This window comes from Sciurus vulgaris, assembly GCF_902686455.1.
Source record: "Sciurus vulgaris genome assembly, chromosome: 1".
Taxonomy (NCBI): domain Eukaryota; kingdom Metazoa; phylum Chordata; class Mammalia; order Rodentia; family Sciuridae; genus Sciurus; species Sciurus vulgaris.
In genome coordinates this window covers 121,415,824-121,438,503 of record NC_136461.1, presented here as the reverse complement: position 1 = coordinate 121,438,503, position 22,680 = coordinate 121,415,824, and the positions used below count along the sequence as shown (strand labels likewise).

At 37.8% G+C, this 22,680-nt stretch overlaps 1 protein-coding gene across 8 annotated transcripts in view; it reads left to right on the top strand.

The window, feature by feature from the left end:
* The window catches only part of DCAF8 (DDB1 and CUL4 associated factor 8), a 48,310-nt gene that overhangs the window by 6,859 nt on the left and 18,771 nt on the right, over positions 1 to 22,680 (top strand). For 6 of the 8 annotated variants that reach the window (XM_079108294.1, XM_079108300.1, XM_079108299.1 and 3 more), the window contains 4 exons: positions 10,811 to 10,885; positions 14,024 to 14,694; positions 15,986 to 16,126; positions 17,643 to 17,737. In XM_079108294.1, coding sequence (XP_078964420.1) covers positions 10,811 to 10,885; positions 14,024 to 14,694; positions 15,986 to 16,126; positions 17,643 to 17,737 — 982 coding nt within the window. The remainder of the gene's footprint in view (positions 1 to 10,810; positions 10,886 to 14,023; positions 14,695 to 15,985; positions 16,127 to 17,642; positions 17,738 to 22,680) is intronic. The other 2 variants (XM_079108295.1, XM_079108301.1) reach the window with 1 other exon arrangement.

The window sequence follows — 22,680 nt, the reverse complement described above, 5'->3', positions numbered from 1 at the left end:
TTGAAGTGGGTGGGAGTGTACATTGTCTTTTTTTTTTTTGGTACCAGGGATCAAATCCAGGGGCACTTAACTGCTGAGCCACATCCTCAGCCCTTTTTATTTTGAGGCAAGGTCTCACTAAGTTGCTTAGAGCCTCACTAAGTTGCTGAGGCTGACTTTGAACTTGTAATCCTCCTGCTTCAGCCTCCTGAACCACTAGGATTAAGGCATACACCACCATGCCAGGCAAGAAGGTACTTTTTTGATGTTTTAAGCCTATATAGGTATATGTTTTTTAAGCCCATATTTTTTTAAAGTAGTATGTTTGAAGCATTTTTTTTTTTTTTTCTGTATAGTGGCTTTTCTAACAAGAAAAATTTGAAGTGTAAATGGCAGAAACTGAAAGGAAATGGGGACTGAATTCTGATAGGAAAGATAAGTCATGGTGGAAACCCAATGAAAAATAGATAACCCTTAGGATTATTTAAATTGAGATAAGTGGACTTGCATGTTATTATAAAGAGTAACAACTTTGCTGCTAGAAAACATCATTTAAGGGTTAAGTGCATTCCTAACATACTCTGAAATACTGTTACCAGAATTAAAGCCAATAAAGTATAAACTGCATTTGGTGTTACCAACAGGGAGAGAAGGCATTAATCCAAAAGAGTAACGAAGTTTTTTATTTATAGAAAAATACTATAAAGGATTTCCTCATCTTCCTCATCAGTATTTGTGGTGATTGCTTTGCAGTCTTCCATCTTGGGTATCCTTGGAACTTCTAAGAGGGAGAAATTGAGAGGGAGGCTCATGTTGTGAATTCCTGGATGGATTGCTTTGCCCCAGTACACAAAATATGACTGCTCAAAAGAAGTTATTAACAAAGTTCTCTGATTTTTTTTAAAAGATCAGTGAGAGTGGTAAGCAAATTTCATAAACTTGGAACTGTGTCCTAACATACAATGTATGGAGGATCATTTCTGAGTGACAGAGAAGCCCAGATTTCTCTAAGTAAAGCAGTCTGGTACCAGAGTTGGAAAACTACTATGCGCAGACAGCCTTTTTGCATATGTTATTTTTAATCCTCTAAACCAGCTCCTACAGGGAAACAAATATAAAAGGAAACAAATATAAAAATATAGAAGAAATAGAATTCATACTGCTATTGTTGATCTTTTATATAAACATATATACACACATGTAATTTGAATTTTTGAAAACTAACTGTGCTTTCTACTTTGGAAAAAGAAGGGACTGGGATTGTGGCTCAGTGGTAGAGTGCTTGCCTAGCATGTGTGAGACACTGGGTTTGATTCTTAACACCACATAAAAATAAATAAATAAAATAAAGGTATTGTGTTCATCTGCAACTAAAGAAATATTTTTTAAAAATCTTTGGAAAAAGTATCCCAGTTTACCGTGTTGAGTTGGCATTATACAGAAGTTAACAGCCATGTAAGTCTAGAAACATTAAACTTAATCTTTTTCCATTTGTATGCACTGTATTAAATATGTAAGGTCTTATCTACATGGGTTTGGATTACAGAAACTAAAAAAGTATTCTCTAAATAAATAAGAAGAAGTAGAATTCAAACCCAAGTCTGTCTGACACCAAAGCCCTTTTCTTTCTGTTTTACCATGTTGTCTTTAAGATCAGGGCTCTTCACTACCAAATGATAAAGCAAATGAATGGAAAGGTAGAATTAAATATTTCTTATAAAAGTATATATAAAACATTCAGATGATAGGAATAAAAATGTTTGTTTAGACATGGTCACAAGTTATGTTAAATTGATAGATAGGCTAATGAGTTTTTAAAGGAAAGTTTATTTGGGCATGGTGGTACATGCCTGTAATCCTAGTGACTTAAAAAAAAAAAAAAAAATATATATATATATATATATATATATATATTTTAGAATTAACTGAAGAGATAGCTGAATTCTGGTGTTTATGATGCTTAAATAGGGAGAAAATCATCCAGTCCCTTTGGAAATTCCATGGAAAAAGCTGTTCTGGCTCTTAGAACCTTTTCTCAGTATACATCTTTTTTTTTTCCCCTCTATAGCATTGGAAACAGGGGAAACATGGACATTTCTCACCTCTCTGAAACCTTTTTATACTTGACTTCCAAGGCATTTAACTCATTATTCTTCCTATTTCCCTATTTCTCTGCTCCATTCTTTCTTTTCTCAAAGGATATGTATTTTTTAAGATTCTTTCTGTGGACTTCCTTTCTCAGAGCTTGCTTTTGTATTTCTTTTTGCTTGTTTTTAGTAAAGTATAATTTTTTAGATATCTGATATTAATTTTCTTTATGTGGACAATTCACAAATCTGTATCTCTGGCCCTAATTTATTTCTTTTCTTCTTCCTCCTCTTCTTTTTTTTTCTTTTTCTTTTTTTTGGTACCAGGGATTTAACCCAGGGGTTCTTAACCACTTAGCCATACCCCAACCCTTTTTTTAAAAATTTTTTTTTTTTTATTTTGAGATAGGGTCTCGCTAAGTTGTTTACAGATCACTGTTGCTGAAGCTGGCTTTGAACTTGTGATCCTCCTGCCTCCGCCTCCCAAGGCCTGGGATTACAGGCGTGTACCACCATGCCTGGCATTAATTTATTTATTAAGATCCTTACCTGCATTGGTTTCTCACTACCTTCCTAGCATGTCCATTTGGATTTTAAACATTCAAAATCAAATTCATCTCTTCCCCCACATGTCAGCTTCTCATTTGTAGCATTTGATTTTCAGGCTCAAAACTTGTCCTGACTTTTGGCTTTATTATCTATCTCTACAGTATTTCTCATGTCAATTCCCTTTTCATCTGTTGTTATCAGCCTAAGGCATGCCCCCTTTACTCCTTATCTTGGCAACTACAATAGCTTTTTTACTTGATTCCCCTTCCTTTTTTGTTACTTTCAGTTCATTGTAATGACAGAATTATCTGACACATAACACACACGTAACAACCTACTATATGGGTGTTTTGTTTTGTGATGCTGGTGCGCACATTCTGTGCTAGCACTCTACCACTGAACTACACCCCCATCCTTCTACTTACTATGTTTTGTGTGTGGAGGGAGAGGGGGGATGGGTACTGGAGATTGAATCCAGGGGCCCTCTCCAGAGAGTTACATCCCCAGCACTCCTCTCCCTTTTTTCATTTTCTTTTTTTCTTTCTTTCTGTTTTGTTTTGAGACAGGTTCTCATGAAGTTGCCCAGGCTGGCCTGGAACTTTTAGTCCTCCTACCTTAGCCTCCCATGTAGTTAGAATTACAGGCATGCAGCACTGTCCCCAGCTACTGATTATACTTTTTAATTAAATCAACTCTGCCTGTCATCTGCTCATATTTTCTTGAACCTGTCAGGTTTTTAACTTACATGTTGGTTCTCATTCTGCACCTTCAGAATATCTTTTTTTTCTCAACTCTACCCATTGAAATTCTATCCTTCCTTCAAAGTTCATCTTGAAAGTTAATTTCCATGGAAGCTTTTCCTTCTCTTTGAAACTAATATAATCTTTTCCTCTGTTCCACTGTAACATTTTTGCTTTTTAAGTGATATACTTGTATCTATTATAATTGTATACTCATTTTTCTTAATTGGTTAATTGGCTACAAAAAAGATTGTGGACACATTGTTTATATTTGGATTCTGTATTGCCTGGTACATTGTTGTATACCAGCGTGTTTGTGTACAGATGGGCCACTGGGTGGTGCCAGAGTCCTATAATTTGAATAAAAATGGGTAATATGAGCCTGTATACAATTGGATTTTCTTCTGTTGTCACATCATGCACAGTAGGAATAGAGATTAATTTCCTTGATCCAGCAACATCCAGCATTTCTCTTCTATCCAGCTTGTCAGAGGAGACAATGTTGATTATTCAGCCCCTCCAAGTACTTACTAGAAAGTAGCCTAAAGTTCTGTTTTCTATAAACATGTTTTATTCAGCATGAGTTCAAGCCTCTTTGGGGTCATCCTTTGAATTTCCATGCCAGAGGTTCTCTGTCTGACTTATAAACATTATATTGTTAGAATGTAGCTGGCAGCAGAGTAGAAAATTGGCTTGGAGAAGTATTTGTTGTGAAGCAGAAAAATATTAAGGTAAGGAGAATGAATTTAAAATGAGTCATTTCATTTTGAAAACAAAAATTGGGAGTAAGGAAAGTAGGACTAGTTAATACCAGATGGACTGTGGGGCCTAGAAAAGCAAATTTGTACTTTGGACAGAGATCAGCCCTGAACATCTGTTCAATTATAAGTGATAGGGAACATCTGTCCTCCCAAGAGGAACCAGGGACTATGTGACTCTCAAATATCTGTGTTACTAATAACAAGTATTTTTGTACCATCACTTTTCAAAGAAAATTCTAATACCTTGCCCCGTTGAAATATGGAGGGCGGGGGCTGTAGCTCAGTGGCAGTGCACTTGCCTAGCATGTGTAAGGATCTGGGTTCGATCCTTAGCGCCACAGTAAAAATAAACAAATAAAGGCATTCTGTCCATCTACAACTACCAAAAAAAAAAATGAATATGGATTTTCTGTAGGAAAATTGAGCAGTTGAATTACAGAATGAATCATGGACTGGCCTGAGAATACTGGGATTATTTAAGTCCAAAGAATTGATTGAGACTGAGTTCAAGTCTTAATAAAGGGACTAAAGTCAGTCCAGTAGTAGTATTTACATGTTGATGTTTCCATCAGGCCCTAGGTCATAAAAATTTATCAGACCAATTTTCATAGGCACTAGATGCTGAAGGATTTAAAATGAACTTGAGAGAAATTTTTAAAAATAAAAAGCACAAACATATCGGTGCTGGGGATGTAGCTCAGTGATAGAACATGTGCTTATTAGCATATGCAAGGCCCTGGTTTTGATCTCTAGCATCAGTAAATAAACAAACATACAAGTCAGTAGTATAATTGCTAGAAAAACATTATCTACTTTAAGCTTCCGATATTTTTATTGTTTTACCAAAACAATAGGGTTGGCGATTTTTTTCTATATTTTGGATTCATCTTACAATTCATGTTGCTTGCTGATAAATCACACAAGTGACTTTGGTTGCAGCAAAAATCCTGACACTTTTCAAGTAAGAAGACCTGACATTTTGTTCTCATTTACTGTGATATATTCACTACTTTAGCCAACTTACATGTTAATCACAACCTTGAGAATTTCCTGTTTTTAATTGTTGAGTATTATCTGTTATATAACAATTTTGTGACTTTTTAAATTTTTCTTCTCCCATTCTCACTTTTTTAGGCTACAATTTATTGGGTCTAATTTATATACAGTAAAAATTTGTCTTTTTTTTTTTTTTTTTAATTTAGCTGATCTGTTTTTTGAATTCTGACAAATGCATTGTCATGTAACACCAATTGAGGCAGAACATCTCCATCATTCCAAAAAGTTTTCTCATGACCTTTGTAGTAAATTCCACCCTCCTCACCACCCCCCACACACTACCCATGGCAACCACCAATGTACTCTCTATCCCTATAGTTTTATCTTTCCCAGAGTACCATAAATGGAATCATATATTACATAACTGTTTGAGTCTGGTTTCTTACACTTAGCATAACATATCTGATAACCATGTTGCTGCTTATATCAATAGTTCATTTCTTTTTATTGCACAGTAGTATTTCATTATGTGGATATGCCACTGTATGTTTATCTATGACCCAGCTGAAGAACATTTATTTCCAGTTTTTAAAATTAATCTAAATAAAACTAAAGCATTCACTTATAGGTTTTTAAGTTTGTGGACATTTTCTTTCTTGGGGTGGGAAGGTTACCTGGAGTGGGATTCCTGGGTTGTATAGTATGTCTTCCTTAATAAGAAATTACCAAAATGTTTTTCAAATTACTGTTTTGTGTTTCTACCAGTGTTGAATGAGAGTTCTAGTTGTTAAACTTATTGTTAGTACTTGATATAAAGTAAATTTTCCTTACTTAAAAATTTTTAATCACTCCAATAGGTGTTTAGTGGATTCTCATTGTGGGGTTTTGTTTGTTTGTTTGTTTGTTTGTTTGTTTTTGTTTTGTTTTTATTTTCCCCCCTTTACTGGAGATTGAACCCAGAGGCTCTTTACCACTGAGCTACATCCCCAGATCTTTTTGTTGTAAGACAGGTCTCACTAAGTTGCTTAGAGCCTTACTAGGTTGCTATGGCTGGTCTTAAATTTGTGATACTCCTTCCTCAGCCTCCCAAGCTGCTGAGATTACAGGCATGCACCACTGTGCCCAGCCTCATTGTGGTTTTAATTTATATTTCTCTAATAATGTTAAGAATCTTCTCAAGTGATTACTATTTAGTTATAAGAGTTTTAAAATAGATTCTGGTTACTGTCCTTTATCAGTCACATGTTTTCCAGATATTATCATCTAAAGCTTGTCATTTAAATTTTTTTTTTTTTTTTTTTTTTTTTGTACCAGGGATTGAACCCAGGGGTATTCAACCACTGAGCCACATCCCCAGCCATTTTATTTATTTATTTAAAAATTTTTTTTTTGTTTTGAGACAGGGTCTCTCTAAGTTGCTTAGGGCTTTGGTAAGTTGCTGAGGCTGGCTTTGAATTTGTAATCCTCTTGCCTCAGCCTCCCAAATGGTTGGGATTACAGATGTGTGCCACCACACCTAGCTTTGAAGAGATTTTAATTTTGATATGTTCAGTTTATTAATTTTTCTTCTACAGTTGTATCCTATCCTAAGAAATAGTTGCCTACCTAAGGGTCACAAAGATAATCATCTTTGTTTTTTTCTAGCAATTGTGTTATTTTAACTTGTACATTTAGATCTTGAATTCCTTTATGTATGTATGCTTTGGATGCTTGGGCTTGAATGCAGGGCCTTTTGCATGCTAAGCATATGTTCTACCATTGAACTACACCCCAGCCTATAATCCACTTTGAGTTAGTTTTTGCATATTGTGCGATTTATGGGTTAAGGATGTTTTTGTTATTTTTTTTTTTCTTTTTGCTTTGTATATCCAATTGTTCTATCATACATAGCCTCTTTTGCAAGGAAAAGCAGCCCCATTGATTTGAAATGAGATGTTTGATACCTCTTTTACAAAGTCCTCTTATCTAATATATAAACTCTGCTTAGTTTTTAGTTAATATTTCATATAGTTGGCTAAAAGTGCAGGGCCTTATTACGGCATAAAAAACTAGGCTACCGGAGTTTCTTAGTGAAATTAAAATGATACCTGGCCTTTTCCCCATCGTCCACTGGTTTACTCTTTAACCTTCAGTTTGGCAGGGGTTACGGCTATTTTTAGAGTACAGGCAGGAGAGCTAATCTAATTAAACTCCTCCAGCTACCTGGGGCAGTGAGCTCATCAGCTCTTCTAAGCCCAGCATGGTTTGCTTTGGACTGGATGTACATGGAAATTAATGAAAGTAAAACTGGATTTTGCGGGGGAGGTGTAATGTATTGAAGAATGAAGAGTCAGACATGGTGACACACACCTCTAACCCCACCTACTCGGGGGGCTGAGGCAGGAGAATTGCAAGTTCAAGGCAAGCGTGAGCATTTTAGTGAAACCTTGTCTCAGAATAAAAAAGGGTTCAGAATGTAGCTCAGTGGTAGAGTACCCCTGAGTTCAGTCCCCAATATGGGGGGCAGGGGAATCATGAAGATAATGTGAGTTTGGGTCAAATGTGGTCCCAAACTTCACATTATAAGGTTGTATTCATGGGTCAGTGTGAGAGACTCTAGAGAGGCTCCTATACTTGAGTCCCAGGGCATAGACAGTGTCTCTACCTTCTTTAATTTAGATAGCATCTTAAATAGCTTAGACTTCCATAGCAATATACTTTAAATTGGTGCCTTAAACAACAGAAATTTGTTTTCTCAGTTCTGAAGGCCCAAAGTCTAAGATTTAAGTGCCTATGTGATTGGTATCTGGTGAAGTCTTTCTTCCTAGCTTGGTCACTGTGTCCTAACATGGCAGTGGTGAGACAGAACTCTGGTGTCTTGTATAAAGACACTAATCCTATTGTGAGGGCCCCAGCTATGACTCCATCTAAACCTAATTATATTCCCAAAGTTCCCATAGTATTTCTACCTCCTTAACCTCCCCTGTCTCTAGGATTACAGGAATGTGCCACCACATGCAACTTTTGATTAAAATTTATATTCTAACAATTCATTCCAAAAAGTTATGTTTTATTGCTATCATTTCTTGACTTTCTAGAGAAGTGATCCCATGAAATGGGAATTAGTGCACTTAAGAGACATAAAGTGTTCCAGTGATGTGTAGGAAAAGAATGTTGAATTATCAGGTATTTATCCTAGAAAAGTTAAATCTGAATATTTAATGAGAGCTGATTGCATGTCAACACAAATATTGGGTGTTTCTGCTCAAAACTTTTCACTGAGAGATTCATAAAGTTTGGAGACCTGCTCCAGAATACCCTTCTGCAAAAGTTTTAAAATAAAATTCTGCTTATCTATATCATCTCTGGAATTACTACAGGTAGAATGTCCCATAGATGAAATGCTTGAGACCAGAAGTGTTTCACATTTCAGCATTTTTCAATTTTTGGAATATTTGTACAGACTTTACTGGTTGAGCATCCCTAATATGAAAATCTGAAGTGCTCTGAAATCTGAAGCTTTTTGATTGTCACGTCAGAGCTCAAAAAGTTTCAGATTTTGGATTTTTCTCCGCCCCCCGCCCCAAGCTAGGGATCGAACCCAGGGATGCTTAACCACTGAGCCACATCCCCAGTCCTTTTTATTTTTTATTTTGTGATGGTTTCTTGCTAACTTGCTTAGGGCCTCACTAAGTTGCTGAGGCTGGCTTTGACTTTGAGATCATCTTGCCTCAGCTTTCCAAGCCCCTGGGATTTCAGGTTTGCACCACTGCCTGGCTTGGATTTTTTAATATAGTGCACTCAACCTGCTATTTTATAGCTAGAGAAAATGAAGTGCAGAGAAGGTTAAGTAGCTCATCTAAGGGTGCAAAGTATGCTAATGGCATGGCTTACATACTGAAATCCTGGACATCTAATTTTCAGTCTTAGGACTGAATTTGCTAAACTCTGGCTTCTTCCTATTAACTCAGTGATTAAACAGGATTGACCTAAGTATTCACAGGATTTTCTCTTTCTGAATTTAGCATTAAATTCCGACAGCGGGGCTGGGGGGCGGGGATTCAGGGGTAAGAAAAATCCATTCCCAGTTGACCACAAGACAGTGGTCTGCTTATGACTTTACTTTGTAATTTCTGCAAAGCAGTGCAGTTATTTTCCCCATGTCATAGGACTTTTGCGATTAATATAATTAATTTTATACCAAGTGTGGCAAAGATATTGCTGAGATGCTAAAGATTATAAATAGGGACTATTGAGAAGGAAAAACAGAAGTGGTCCCATGAAATGGGAATTAATGCACTTAAGAGATGCATTAAGAGTGCTATGTGAGGAATGCTGTTACAGAAATATATATGTCAAAGTAAGAGGAGGAAAACAGCCTGCTTTACAAACAGCTCTTCAGTGTTTCCTTTATGTGGCTTCACACATATTCTTTTTGTTGGCATTGTCTTTTATCATCTCCTTTCCAGGTATCCTTTCCTCAAATTTAACTTCAACCCTGTTCTTGCAGTGTTTCTACTCCCCTACTCTGGCCTACAGTGAGAAATCTTTGGGCAGCTGTCTCTTGGCAGAGGATACTTTTTATGAAGCAGCATGGATTTTTATAGAGGAGAGTAGGGGGCAAGCATAAGGATGGGGCTGCTTCTGGGATAATTGTTACCAGAATGAAAGGGCTGTTGAAAGATTAGAGGCCAGTGTGCCTGGGCCCAAGGACTGGGGTCATAATCATACTTTGTCTTTTACTACTGCCTTTTGTCCAAGGCACTGAAAGGGCCTAACAAAATTCTGGTTTGAATAATATTATTCTTTACTCTTTGGAATTTGCTAGAGGTGGCAGTAAAGCTGGCGGGGCAGTGTAGGGGATGAATGTGCTATGGTGGCATAAAGGAAATAAGCTAGATAGCCTGGTTCCTAGTTAGAATCTGCCAGAATGACAAGTCTGATGAAAGTTGGTGGTATTAGGTGAAGGTTTGCCATTGTATAAAGTGAGCTGAGGTAGTTTAATGGAAATGCCTTTTTCTTTCCCACCTTTGCACTTGGTGACTATTAGCCATAAAAGGGGGAAAACTTTAAGAGTTTTTCTTAGGAGTCTTAGGTGCTCTTGAGTTCAAATTTCAGCTCTGCTTCTTATATTCCAAAGTATCTATAATAAGCTTGAAGCTAGAAATCTGAGTGAACATAAAGCCCAAGTTCAGTAATTAACAGGAACTTGATTTCTGCTATCTCTGTTGATTGGTGTGTAAAATGATATCAAGAACCTGAATGTTCATGTTGTGAAAACAAGAGTTTTACAGAGTTTGTGGATACATATGAGTATTGCTTAAAACAGAATACCCTTGTCTACAGGGAAGTGCTGAAGCTAGCTTTCTGTGTTGAGTTGATGCTCTTTGCCTGCAGTGCTCGGTCATTTGATATGTGCCTACTGTTCCAGGTTTTATTTCAGTTCCTTCTTACCCTGAAAAAACACTGCCAGTTACTCAGTTAATAAGGGAAAGAGATGGCAGTTGACTTCCCCAAATATTTTCCTTTATGGAATTAGATATAGGGGGAAAAGTTCTGATGTGCTTTTCAGTAGCTGAGAAGACCTATTAAGCACACACAATAAAAATCATTTTTATAAAACTGACAAAGCCTGTACATTGTTAAATCTCTTTGTACCTTTTGTTTTCTTTCTGAAGTTGTTTTCTAATTATTTCATTTTCTTCTTCTCCCAATCCAGGCTGGCTACAGCAAACATCATTAAAGATGTCCAGCAAAGGGAGCAGCACAGATGGCAAAACAGACTTAGCTAATGGTAAGGGGCCAAAATGAAGATGAAGCTATTTTTACTGTAAACTGAAATTCTCCTCTTCCCCGAAACATGGGAGGATTTTAGTGGGGGAAGAAACCCTTCCTGGGTTGTTTTGAGTATAGAACATACTATTCCTTCAAATTTTATCTGGTGTTTTCACTTATGAAAACAATAACATTTCAAGAAGTCAGGAGGTTAGAATTCTGGAAGGCTGTAAAGGTGGGCTGCGCTTAGGAAGTGTTATTAATGAAGGAGAAAAAGAAGACCTAACTGACAATTGAAACAAGGGAGTTTGAGGGGAAGATGAGGTTCTCCGGTTATATTGAGAGGTCTCTTTACATGGTAGATAATAGATTCATCAAAGATATTAGATAAGAGATAAAGTTACCAGGCTGGGGATATAACTCAATGGCAGAGTGCATATTTAGCATGCGTGAAGCCCTGGGTTCAATCCCCAATGCCAAAATAAAATGAAGTTACAACCCTAACCAACTAGGATTGGACCTGCCTGCCTTTTTTCCTTGCCCTCTTTTTTCAGTGGGATTAGTTGAAAGGCATAGGGTTCCAGAGGGATTTAAGTTAAACTATTGATTTAGAACTTGGTCATTAGTTGAGATCAAGGATTGGCAAATTATAACCTAAAAGCCAAAGCCAGCCTGCTACTTATTTTTGTAAAGTTTTATATCCATTCATTTATGTGGTGTTCATGGATTTTTTTGTGTGTGTGCTAATGAGTTTGAATAGTTGTGAAAGTGCCATATGATCTGCAGGTTCTAACACTTTTACTATCCGGACCTTTACTGAAGAAATTCGCCAACCCTGGACTACAACATGTACATTGATAGTTGTGACCTTCTTGCTGAGTGTTTAATACATTCCAGCCCTTATATTAATGTGATAGAACTTTCAGAGTCTGCATTTGTCAATATTAGTAATATCTCAGAGTTTTGTTATTTTATTTTTCCTCTCCCACTTACTTGTTAGGTGTGGTATTTTTTATCCCTTCTTAGCACTCCCCAGCTCAAGCCCAGTCACATTTCAAATTATATCTCTCTTTTTTGAGGGGGTGGGTAGTGGGAATTGAATCCAGGGGCTCTTTACCACTGAGCCACATGCCCAGCCCTTTTTATGTTTTTATTTTGAGACAGTGTCTTGCTTAGTTGCTCAGGGCCTCGCTGTGTTGCTGAGGCTGGTTTTGAACTTTCCATCCTCCTGCCTCAGCCTCCTGAGTCACTGGGATTATAGGCATGCGCCACTGTGGCCAGCCTCTTTAACTTTCCTAGCATATGTAACAGTCTCACTAAATATGATTCTGGACTTAATTCAAATTTCTGTTAACTTTCCCTTTCTCCTCCAACTCCTAGCCCGGGTGTTTTCACACTGTGCTCTTAGCTGAGGTACTTCTGTGTCACCCATCCTTCCATCAAAACAAAGCACTTGTATTGTTTATGTGTTTTCTGTACTGGGTTTTGTCTAGGAGTTCTGTTGCTTCAAGGATCTTCACAAATAACTGCTCTGTGCCAGATGACTAATCAGTAAGGTGCTCCAGTTTTTTTTTTTTTAATTTATTATTTTAAAAAAATTTGTTTTTCATACTTGTATATAGGGTAATAATGTCTGTCCCATTCTACTGTCCTTCCCATCCCCACCTCCCCACCCCTTGCCTCACTCCCTTCTGCATAATCCAAAATTCCTTCATTCTTTCTTATCCACCCCTCACTATGGATCAGCATCCATTTATCAGAGAAAATACTCAGCCTTTAGATTTTTGGGATTGGCTTATTTCACTTTTTAGCATGATATTCTCTAGTTCCATCCATTTACCTACAAATGCATAATTTCATTCTTATTTAAGGCTGAGTAATATTCCATTGTGTATATGTACCACGTTTTCTTTGTCCATTCATCTGTTGAAGGGCATCTAGGTTGGTTCCATAGTTTCACTATTGTGAACTGAGCTGCTATAAACATTGATGTGGCTGCATCACATGCTGATTTTAAGTCCTTTCAGTATAAACCAAGGAGCGGAATATCTGGGTCAAACGATGGTTCCATTCCAAGTTTTCTTACAAATCTTCATACTGCTTTCCAAAGTGGTTGCACCAGTCTGCAGTTCCACCAGCAATGTATGAGTGTACCTTTTTCCCCACATCCTTACCAACACTTATTATTGCTTGAATTCTTGATAATTGCCATTCTGACTGATGTGAGATGAAATCTTAAGAGTAGTTTTGATTTGCATTTCTCTAATGGTGCTCCAGTTATGAATCGTAAACATCAGTATTAGAGTTAAGCATTAGTATTAGAGTATTAGAGTTAAACATCATATTGGAGTCAATAGCTGATCTGTCTTTCCCTAACAGGTTTTAGACTGGCAAGATAAAAATTTGTAGTCATCTGAGGAAAGAAGGTCATGAGCAAGCAGTGTTAAAAATCTCTTCTGCCTCGCATGCACAACGCGCTGGGTTCAATCCCCAGCACTGCAAAAAAAAAAAAAAAAATCTCTTCTTCCTTTCTTAACAACTTTTTTTTGTCTTGGTATTATTGCGAATTAAACCCAGGGCCTCGTGCATGCTAAGCAAGCACTCTGCCATTGAGCTACATCCCCAGCCCTTTTTATTTTTTTATTTTGAGACACATCTTACTAAGTTGCCCAGGCTGGTCTCCAACTTGGGATTCTTCTGCCTTGGTCTCCTAAATTGCTGGGATTACTGGTGTGTGCCATTGTAACCAACTGGAAATTTTCTTATAGTCAGTCTTATTATTTGCTGTAACTAATGGATGCCTATCCAACAGGACAGAGCCTAAGGTGGTTGTGTCAGGCACACTTTCGTACAATATGCCAACACGTAGCCTCTCCAGAACTTATTATAGATTGTCATGTAGTTCTTTGCTTTTATTGAAATACATTTATGTGTGTGTTGCTTTGATCTTAATCTTTTCAATTTCTTGTTCGTTACAGGATTTCCTCTCAGAAGTTCTCTATAAGCATTTGTAATGGAAACACTTTGACTGAAGATTGTTTCTTAGTCTTTTGATATAATGGTTTCTAAGACTACAGTGCAAAATCTCTCTGATAACTATCCTAATCCTATTTCCTTATTTTTGCCTCTTACCTACCCATTCTTTATTAATGTGCAGGAAGCCTGTCGAGCAGTCCAGAGGAGATGTCTGGAACTGAAGAGGGAAGGGAAACATCCTCAGGCATTGAAGTAGAGGCCTCAGACCTGAGTTTAAGCTTGACTGGGGATGATGGTGGCCCCAATCGCACCAGTACAGAAAGTCGAGGCACAGACACAGAAAGCTCAGGTGAAGAAAAGGACTCTGACAGCATGGAGGACACTGGCCATTATTCCATCAATGATGAAAACCGAGTTCATGATCGCTCAGAGGAAGAGGAAGAGGAAGAAGAGGAGGAAGAAGAACAACCTCGGCGCCGTGTACAGCGCAAGCGAGCTAACCGTGACCAGGACTCATCAGATGATGAGCGGGCCTTGGAAGACTGGGTGTCCTCAGAGACAACAGCCCTGCCCCGACCTCGCTGGCAAGCCCTCCCTGCCCTTAGGGAACGGGAGCTGGGTTCAAGTGCCCGCTTTGTATATGAGGCCTGTGGGGCAAGAGTCTTTGTACAGAGGTTCCGCCTGCAGCATGGGCTTGAGGGCCATACCGGTTGTGTCAATACTCTGCACTTTAACCAGCGCGGCACCTGGCTGGCCAGTGGCAGCGATGACCTGAAGGTGGTGGTGTGGGATTGGGTACGGCGGCAGCCAGTACTGGACTTCGAGAGTGGCCACAAAAGTAATGTCTTCCAGGTGAGGCAAGGATTCATAATAGCAACTGAGAGAATCAGACTTGAATCAGAAAAATCTGAGCTGCTGCTTAGAGTGGAAGCTGAAAGTGAGTTTTGGTAGGAATTAGACATTAGGACCTTACATTGGTTCCCTTAGTGACACACTGAAAGATCCATGGCAACCTCTTATTTCCTTAAGAGAATAAGCATCAGATATGCTTACATATAAGCATCAGAAACCTCATTATAAGTTCTTGGAACTCATCGGGGATGTATTATAGATGCAGTGGTAGAAGGTAATATAGTATTAAGAGCATGGGCTCTTGAACCAAACTGCCTAGACTCAAATCCTGGCCCTAACACATGTGAAGTTATTTAATTTGTAAAATGGAACTGATATCAGATAGAATTATGAGGATTAAATAACAGTTGATAGGCTTGGAGGATAGTTTGTTGGTAGAGTTCTTGCCCAGAATGGGTAAGACCCTGGATTTTAGCCCCCACCAAAAAAAAAGGAAAACAACAACAATAACAAAACCAATGGAAGCTAAGCATGAAGAATCATGACTGGTACTTAATAACATTTGCTAGGAATTAGCTAATATTGTTATTATTCCTTAGAGATTTTACACCTTAGCCCCATCTTCCATAAATTTTTCCCTTTTTTTCCCCCAGTATTCATAATTTCCTTTTCCTTTGTGGCAAATTTATGTTTGCTTCCTGAATATTTCTAACTTTCTCTCTATTAGGTACAACCCTAATTCACATGAGCGCTTACTCATGTACCACTTCAACCTTTCAGAGTCAACTGAAATGTGCTTTTACATCAGAGGAAGTTCTTTTAACTCCTAGGAGAAATTAGGTTTATTCCGCTGTATGAATAGAAAAACACTGGGCACAGTGGTGCATGTCTCTGATTCCAGCAACTTGAAGCAAAAAGGTCTCTTAAGTTCAAGGCCAGCATGGGCAACTTAGTGAAACCCTCAGCAACTTAACCAGACCCTGTCTCAAAATTTAAGGAAAAAAAACAGCTGCGGTGCTTGCATGGCATACATAAAGTCCTGGGTTCAGTCCCCAGCACTGCCAAAAAAAAGGAAGAATGTTAAAAAGAGGCTGGGGATAAAGTTCAATGGTAAAGTATACCTGGGTTTAACCCCTAGTTTCAAAAAAAAAAAAATTGTCATGCAAGAAAAAAGGGTGAATTGGGGTCATCATCTCTTTTTGTTTGTTTGTTTTTTCCTCTTACTGTCACCTTTTCAAATTTCTTTTTATGTTTTTTTGTTTGTTTGTTTGTTTGATTCTTAATACTCCAGGCCAAATTCCTTCCCAACAGCGGTGATTCTACCCTGGCGATGTGTGCCCGGGATGGGCAGGTTCGGGTAGCAGAACTGTCTGCCACACAGTGCTGCAAGAATACAAAGCGTGTGGCCCAGCACAAGGGAGCATCCCACAAGGTAAGAAAGTCTCAGCTAGGCATGGTAGCATACACCTGTAATTCCAGATACTCAGGAAGCTGAGGCAAGAGGATAGCAAGTCCGAGTCCAACCTAGGCAACTTAGCAAGACCCTTTCTCAAAATAAAAAGGGCAGCAATGCAACTTGGTGATAGAGCACCCCTGAGTTCAGTCCCCACAACTGCACAAAAAGTGAAAAAACAAAGTTTGTGAGTCTAAATCTTTTATGGATATCAAACCATTATCATCCCTCATCTCTTGCCCATTGTGTCCCTTTTGTTATGGTCATCTGCCTCATCTTTTTCAGTGCTAAGATTTGTAGTTAAGAAGGGAGCAAAAACAGCCACCCAGAACAAGTATTTGAAAGATCATCAGATCACATACTTGTAGCATTCTGTTGATTATGTCTTCTAAGCTGAGCAGTGGTTGGTTTGGAGATCCTTGATGTCTCCTGCTTTCCAAATCCCTTAAAGTTATTCTGATTGTTTTTAGAACATTTTTAACATTTCCAGAATGCTAGTAGTTGGTTCTTCATATGTTAGCGCTACAACTTTCCAGCTTAGAACTTGCAGCTCATAAGTGGCACTATTTCTGGAAGCCCCATTTAGAGCTGTGAATATAGGCCAAGTAGTCAAGGTGGTAGCTAGTAGGGAACTAAAAGCTCTCCATTCTTAGGGTAGGTATTTTGTTTCTCCATGTCATTAAAAGGATGGTTAAAAAAAAAAGGGATTGTAATCCCTTCTTTCAAACCCTAAGAAAATATGTAGCATTCTTATTTAGATGCTTCAGGAAATGTGAAAATCACCTATCTCTCTGATTCTTTTTTTTTTTTTTTTTTTTGGGTGCTGGGGATCGAACCCAGGGCCTTGTGCTTGCAAGGCAAGCACTCTATCGACTGAGCTATCTCCCCAGTCCCCTCTCTGATTCTTAAACCTGTCCCCGACCCATTAGAAGACTCCTTTTTAGAACTAGGGTATAGGGAATGAAGCGTGAAGAAAAAGAAGGAAACTTTATTGCCATGTTTCTCCATATCTGAAGGCATGAAATTGATTTTTGAGAATGAATTTTTCATGACTAATATTTTTCTTTGGTAGCTCTATTCACATCCCTTTGGGACTTAGTTAAAATAGCAAATCACCTGTCCTTTTAAATTGTATAGAATAAACAGACCGTGAATAGTTCACAGAATAAGAGTGAGTAGAGCTTAAGTTATCTTTTTTCTAGCATTTTACAGTAACAACAATAACAAAGGTAGACATTGCTCTTACCAAGCATTTTCTTTTTTATAGATGGACATAATACCTTTATTTTATTTATTTATTTTTATGTGGTGCTGAGGATCGAACCTGGTGCCTCACACATGCTAAGCAAGTGCTCCACCACTGAGCTACATACAACCCCAGCCCACTTGCCAAGACATTTTAAATGCATCTCTTTCTAAAAGTAAAGAGTGGAAACTAGACTGACTCTAATTCTGATCTTTAGAAACCTCATCTCTTTCCCTTTGTCTCCTTCAGTTGGCCCTGGAACCAGACTCTCCCTGTACGTTCCTGTCTGCAGGGGAAGATGCAGTTGTCTTCACTATTGACCTGAGACAAGACCGGCCAGCTTCGTGAGTATAGCAATAATCTTTATAAAATTCCATTCCTTGGCCCTGAAAGTATTTCATATGTCCTGATAATGCTCAGCTCTCAGGTCCATCAGAGTGGTACCTTTGTGTCTATGGTAAGAGATAGTTTAAGGTTTAGAATTCCTTACTTTTTAGGCCTGTTTCTCAGAGTGAAATACCACAGAGTTTACTTTCATTTCTCAGACAGCGTTTATTATACGTGGGCTTTAATAACTTGATCTCATCCTTTCCAGCCACGTAGGTGCCATTCACTTTATGTACAAGAAGCATTACATACTAGCTTAGAGAGACAGGATCCTATAAATTTTCAATTCAGTTTATATATAGACAATCAAATGATAAACCTTGAAAAAAATATTGTTAGCTATCGTAGAGTTCTATCATACCACAGCCCACTCATACATGAATTTGAGACAAATAATTTATGTACAAATTATTTTAATTCTGTGATCCCATAGAAAGAACACAGCATCTTATTTGGATACATGTTGATCTGTCCTAGTTTAAATCTTAACTCAGGCCCTACTAGTTATGACCTATGTAATATTCTGAACCTCAGTTTCTTTGGTTTTACTGTGGGCTTAAGATCTACCCTGATTTATAATCTGTCTGTAAAGATTGTTGGTGTGTGTGTATATATGCACATATGTATACATACATATGTGTATCAATTTATATATGTTTATATTTGATGCTCAAGTATAGCTTCTGGCACCATGGCTGGAATTAAGTTATAGCTTCTATTATTTATTTAAGTTTCCTTCTTAAAAAATTTTTATTGCTCTTATAATAAGCAGATTACTCTTAAGAGATTCAAAGAGTAAAGCACATAGACAAAATATAAATTCTCCCTTGTGTACCCCCAAGTTTTCTAGCCATTGGTAACCATTATTAGTAATTTTGAAAACCTCTCCAGACCCTTTTGAATATGTGTACCTAAATATATACATATACACTGTCCCCCATAAATGGGATAATTATATGTATGCATACACATACACACTTATGCTTTTGAAGTTTGCCTTTTTAATATTATAATGTATTTTGCAGATCTATGTCAGATTATAAAAGCTTACCTAATTTTAATTTTTATGTGTGGTACCGGGAATTGAACCCAGGCCACTCTATCTCTGAGCTATATCCCCAGTCCTTTCATTTTTTATTTTGAGACAGGGTCTTGTGGAGTTGCTAAGGATTTCACTAAATTGCTGAGGCTGGCCTTGAACTTGCAATCCTCCTGTTTCTGTCTCACCAAGCCTATCTAATATTCTAATTTTTTTTTTTGGTTTTGTTTTTGATTAGAGCTTTACAGTTATACATAGTAGTTGGGTTCATCCTGACACACTCATACATGCATAGATATTGGTTTCAGGTCATGCCCTTTTCCTTCCCCTCCTCCTTTACCTCTCCCATTCTCTTTCCTCTACCCTACTAGACTTCCTTTAGCTCATCTATTAATTTCTGTTTGATTGGTTCTTTATGCTGTCCTATCCTTCTCTCCCCCTTTCCTTTATTTAACTCTAGCTTCCACATATGAGAGGAAACATTCAACCTTTGGGTTTCTGAGTTTGACTTATTTCACTTAGCATGATATTTTTCATTTCCATCCATTTACTGGCAAATGCCATAATTTTATTTTATTTTATTTTATTTTGGTAGCAGGGATTGAACTCAGGAACCACTGGACCACATCCTTAGCCCATTTTATTTTTTATTTTGAGGGTCTTGCTAAGTTGCTTAGGGCCTTGCTAAATTGCTGAGGCTGGCTTTCAACTTGGGATCCTCCTGCCTCAGCCTCCTGAGCCACTGGGATTATAGGTATGTGCCACCTCGCCCAGCAGGTTCATTATTTTTATGGCTGAGTAGAGCTCCATTTTATTTACACACACACACACACACACACACACACACATACACACACATACACACACACACACACACACACATACACACATACACATACACACGCACACACACAGCACAGTTTCTTAATCCATTCATCTATTGACAGGCATCTGGGTTGATTCCATAATTTACCATTGTGAATTGTATGGCTGTAAACATTGAGGTGGTTGTATCACTGCAATATGCCAATTTCAGATCTTTTGGGAAAATACCAAGGAGTGGGATACCTGGGTTATATGGTGGTGTCCTTCCCTAGTTTTTTGAGGAATCTTCATACTGAAAGCCTAATTTTTAACCATGGCATATGTGTCATAACATTGGCACACCACTGTTTATCTCATCAATGCCTTGTTGATTGATGCCTAGATTATTTATTGTCTTTTTAGTTTTAAAAATTATTACAATTGTAGTTCAATACCAATATTAAGAAAGGGATGTTGATGCTTTTATCTTTAGAGAGATGTCTTGAAAAAGTTGTCTGAAAACTAGAATTTCAACAACTGCTTAAATGATGGAAATGTTTCAGGCTTAGAAAAAGGATATACTGGTTATTTATATACCCTTAAGAGGAGGAAATTTGGGAAATGGTGTTGGGTTCATAGTGGGAGGGGAACACTGTGGTGGCACATGCCTGTAATCCTAGTGACTCAGGAGGATGAAGCAGAAGGCCAACCTCATCAACTCAGTGAGATCCTGTCTGAAAATAAGAAGTGTTGGAAATGTATCTCAGTGGTAAAGTGCCTGGGTTTAATCCCCAGTACCAAAAAAAAAAAAAAAATATATATATATATATATATATATATATACATATATAATATATGTAAATATATATAAAATATCTAGATATATAATATTAAATATGTATAGATATTAAATAGATATAGATATATAGAGAGAGAGACAGACACACACACACACAGGAAGGGGACTAAGGAATAAGCCTGAGTGTGAAGGGCTTTGCCCTCTAGTACAGATGATCCCCAACTTATGATGCATGACAGTGATTTTTCAACATTATGATGGTGTGAAAGTGATACAGATTCAGTATAGATTCTACACTTCAAATTTTGAAATTTTGATCTTTTCCCCAGAGTAGCAGTGCTGTTGCAATGCTGGGCAGTGGCAAAAAGCCACAGTTCCTATTCAGCCATCCAATCATAAAGGCAAACAACTGACACTGTACTATGTGGCCCAGCTATGGTATTCAGTAAGCTAGGTGTGTTAAATGCATTTTCAATTTATGATGGGTTTATTGGGCCATAACCCCACTGTAAATTAAGAAATATCTATAGTAGCTCTTTAGTTATCTAGCTTTTAAACAAAATTTTTTTTTTTTTTTCGGTGCTGGGGATTTGAACCCAGGGCCTTGTGCTTGTGAGGCAAGCACTCTACCAACTGAGCTATATCCCTAGCCCTAGTTATCTAGCTTTGAGAAGAACATTTAATCTCTTGAACCAAATGTTTCTTGTTGCCAGTTATAAGGTTGTCATTTTTTGATGATAATGGGACAGTAGCAGGTTTTCCATAGGAGAAGGAAAGGATACAAATACAAGAAATGATAATGAATTTATTTGATCTACCATGTTAGAGTTGTGTGAAACAGAATGAGATTTTTTCCTGTGGATCAGGTTCAGAGGGAACCTACTATCCAGCCACAGGAATGATCTAAATAATGGGTAGAGTAAATGAGTTTGGCAGATTATTGAATTTGGAATAAAATGTAGGCAGAAAATCTGACTGAGAGCACAATGGTAGCATGGAAAGTAAAGGAGGAAGAATTGGGAAAATTGTTTCCCCCCGTCTCCTTGGTACTGGGGATTACACCTGTGGCTACTTTACCACTGAGCTACATCTCCAGTCCTTTTTTATTTTTTGGAGACAGGGTTTTACTGAATGCTGAGGGTCTTACCAAGTTACTGAGGCTGGCTTCAAATTTGCAGTCCTCCTGCATCAGTCTCTCGAGTCACTGGGATTACAGGCATGTACTAGGGCCTGGCATGTTGGAGAAACTAGAGTAGGAGACCCAGATTCTAGATTGGAGGGATAAGAGAGGGTATTCAGAAAGTATTTGCTTTAGGAGTTAAAGAAGTAGTTTTACAGGCTGGAGTGAGGTAGAAGACTGAATGTGAAGGTCTTGGTCAAAAAATTCAAGCTGTCTTCATGTGTTCAGGTAGTTCCTGAACTCTTGCTTATATCATGCATTTTTTTAAAAATGAAATTGGCATAAGGGAATTTTTTTGTATATATGTGATAGATGACTCTCTGGGATTGTCTAACAGCTTAAGGAAATAGTTTGAATGAAATTGGGTGGTATATTCCTTTTGCCAATGGAAGCTAATTTGAGGTGTTCTTAAAAGGAATTCTTTGGTCTACCTAATCTGTTTTCCCCTTTTTGGTAGGACATACCTACTCATTAAGGCAAAATTTGATGAATTTGTCTCATATTTCTCATGCTAACTTCTGATGTAAAAATGTTTCCCCCCTAATGCCTTGATTGATCGTTTTTTATTTAAAGCATCTCTGCATGTTCTACTGATAACCACTGAGCTATAATCCCCAGTCCTCCTCCTTCCTCTCCTTGTCTGATACTCAGTAGAGCTATCTCTTCCTTTGTTCTTGAAACTGTTACACCTTTTTATTGTTGTTGTTGTTTCTGGGGATTGAACCCAGGAGTGCTTTACCATGAAGCTATATCACCAGTCTATTTTATTTTTTATTTTGAGACAGGTTCTCACTGAGTTGCCTTGGCTGGCCTCAAACTTGTGACCCTCCTGCCTCAAGCTCCTTAATCCCTGGGATTAGAGGCATGTGCCACTGTGCCTGACTGAAACCAATACTTTTGACATATTTTCTGCTTTGGATTTTTGAGATGAGGGAGAGGTGATTTCTTCCTAATGACATTCATTTTCAGTGATCTCTGTACTCTTTTCTTTTAATGGAAAACTACAGAGATTTTAAAATCAAAATCTCTACTTTGCCCAGAGCTGGACTGACTTTTGACTATGTCCAGAGGATGCTAA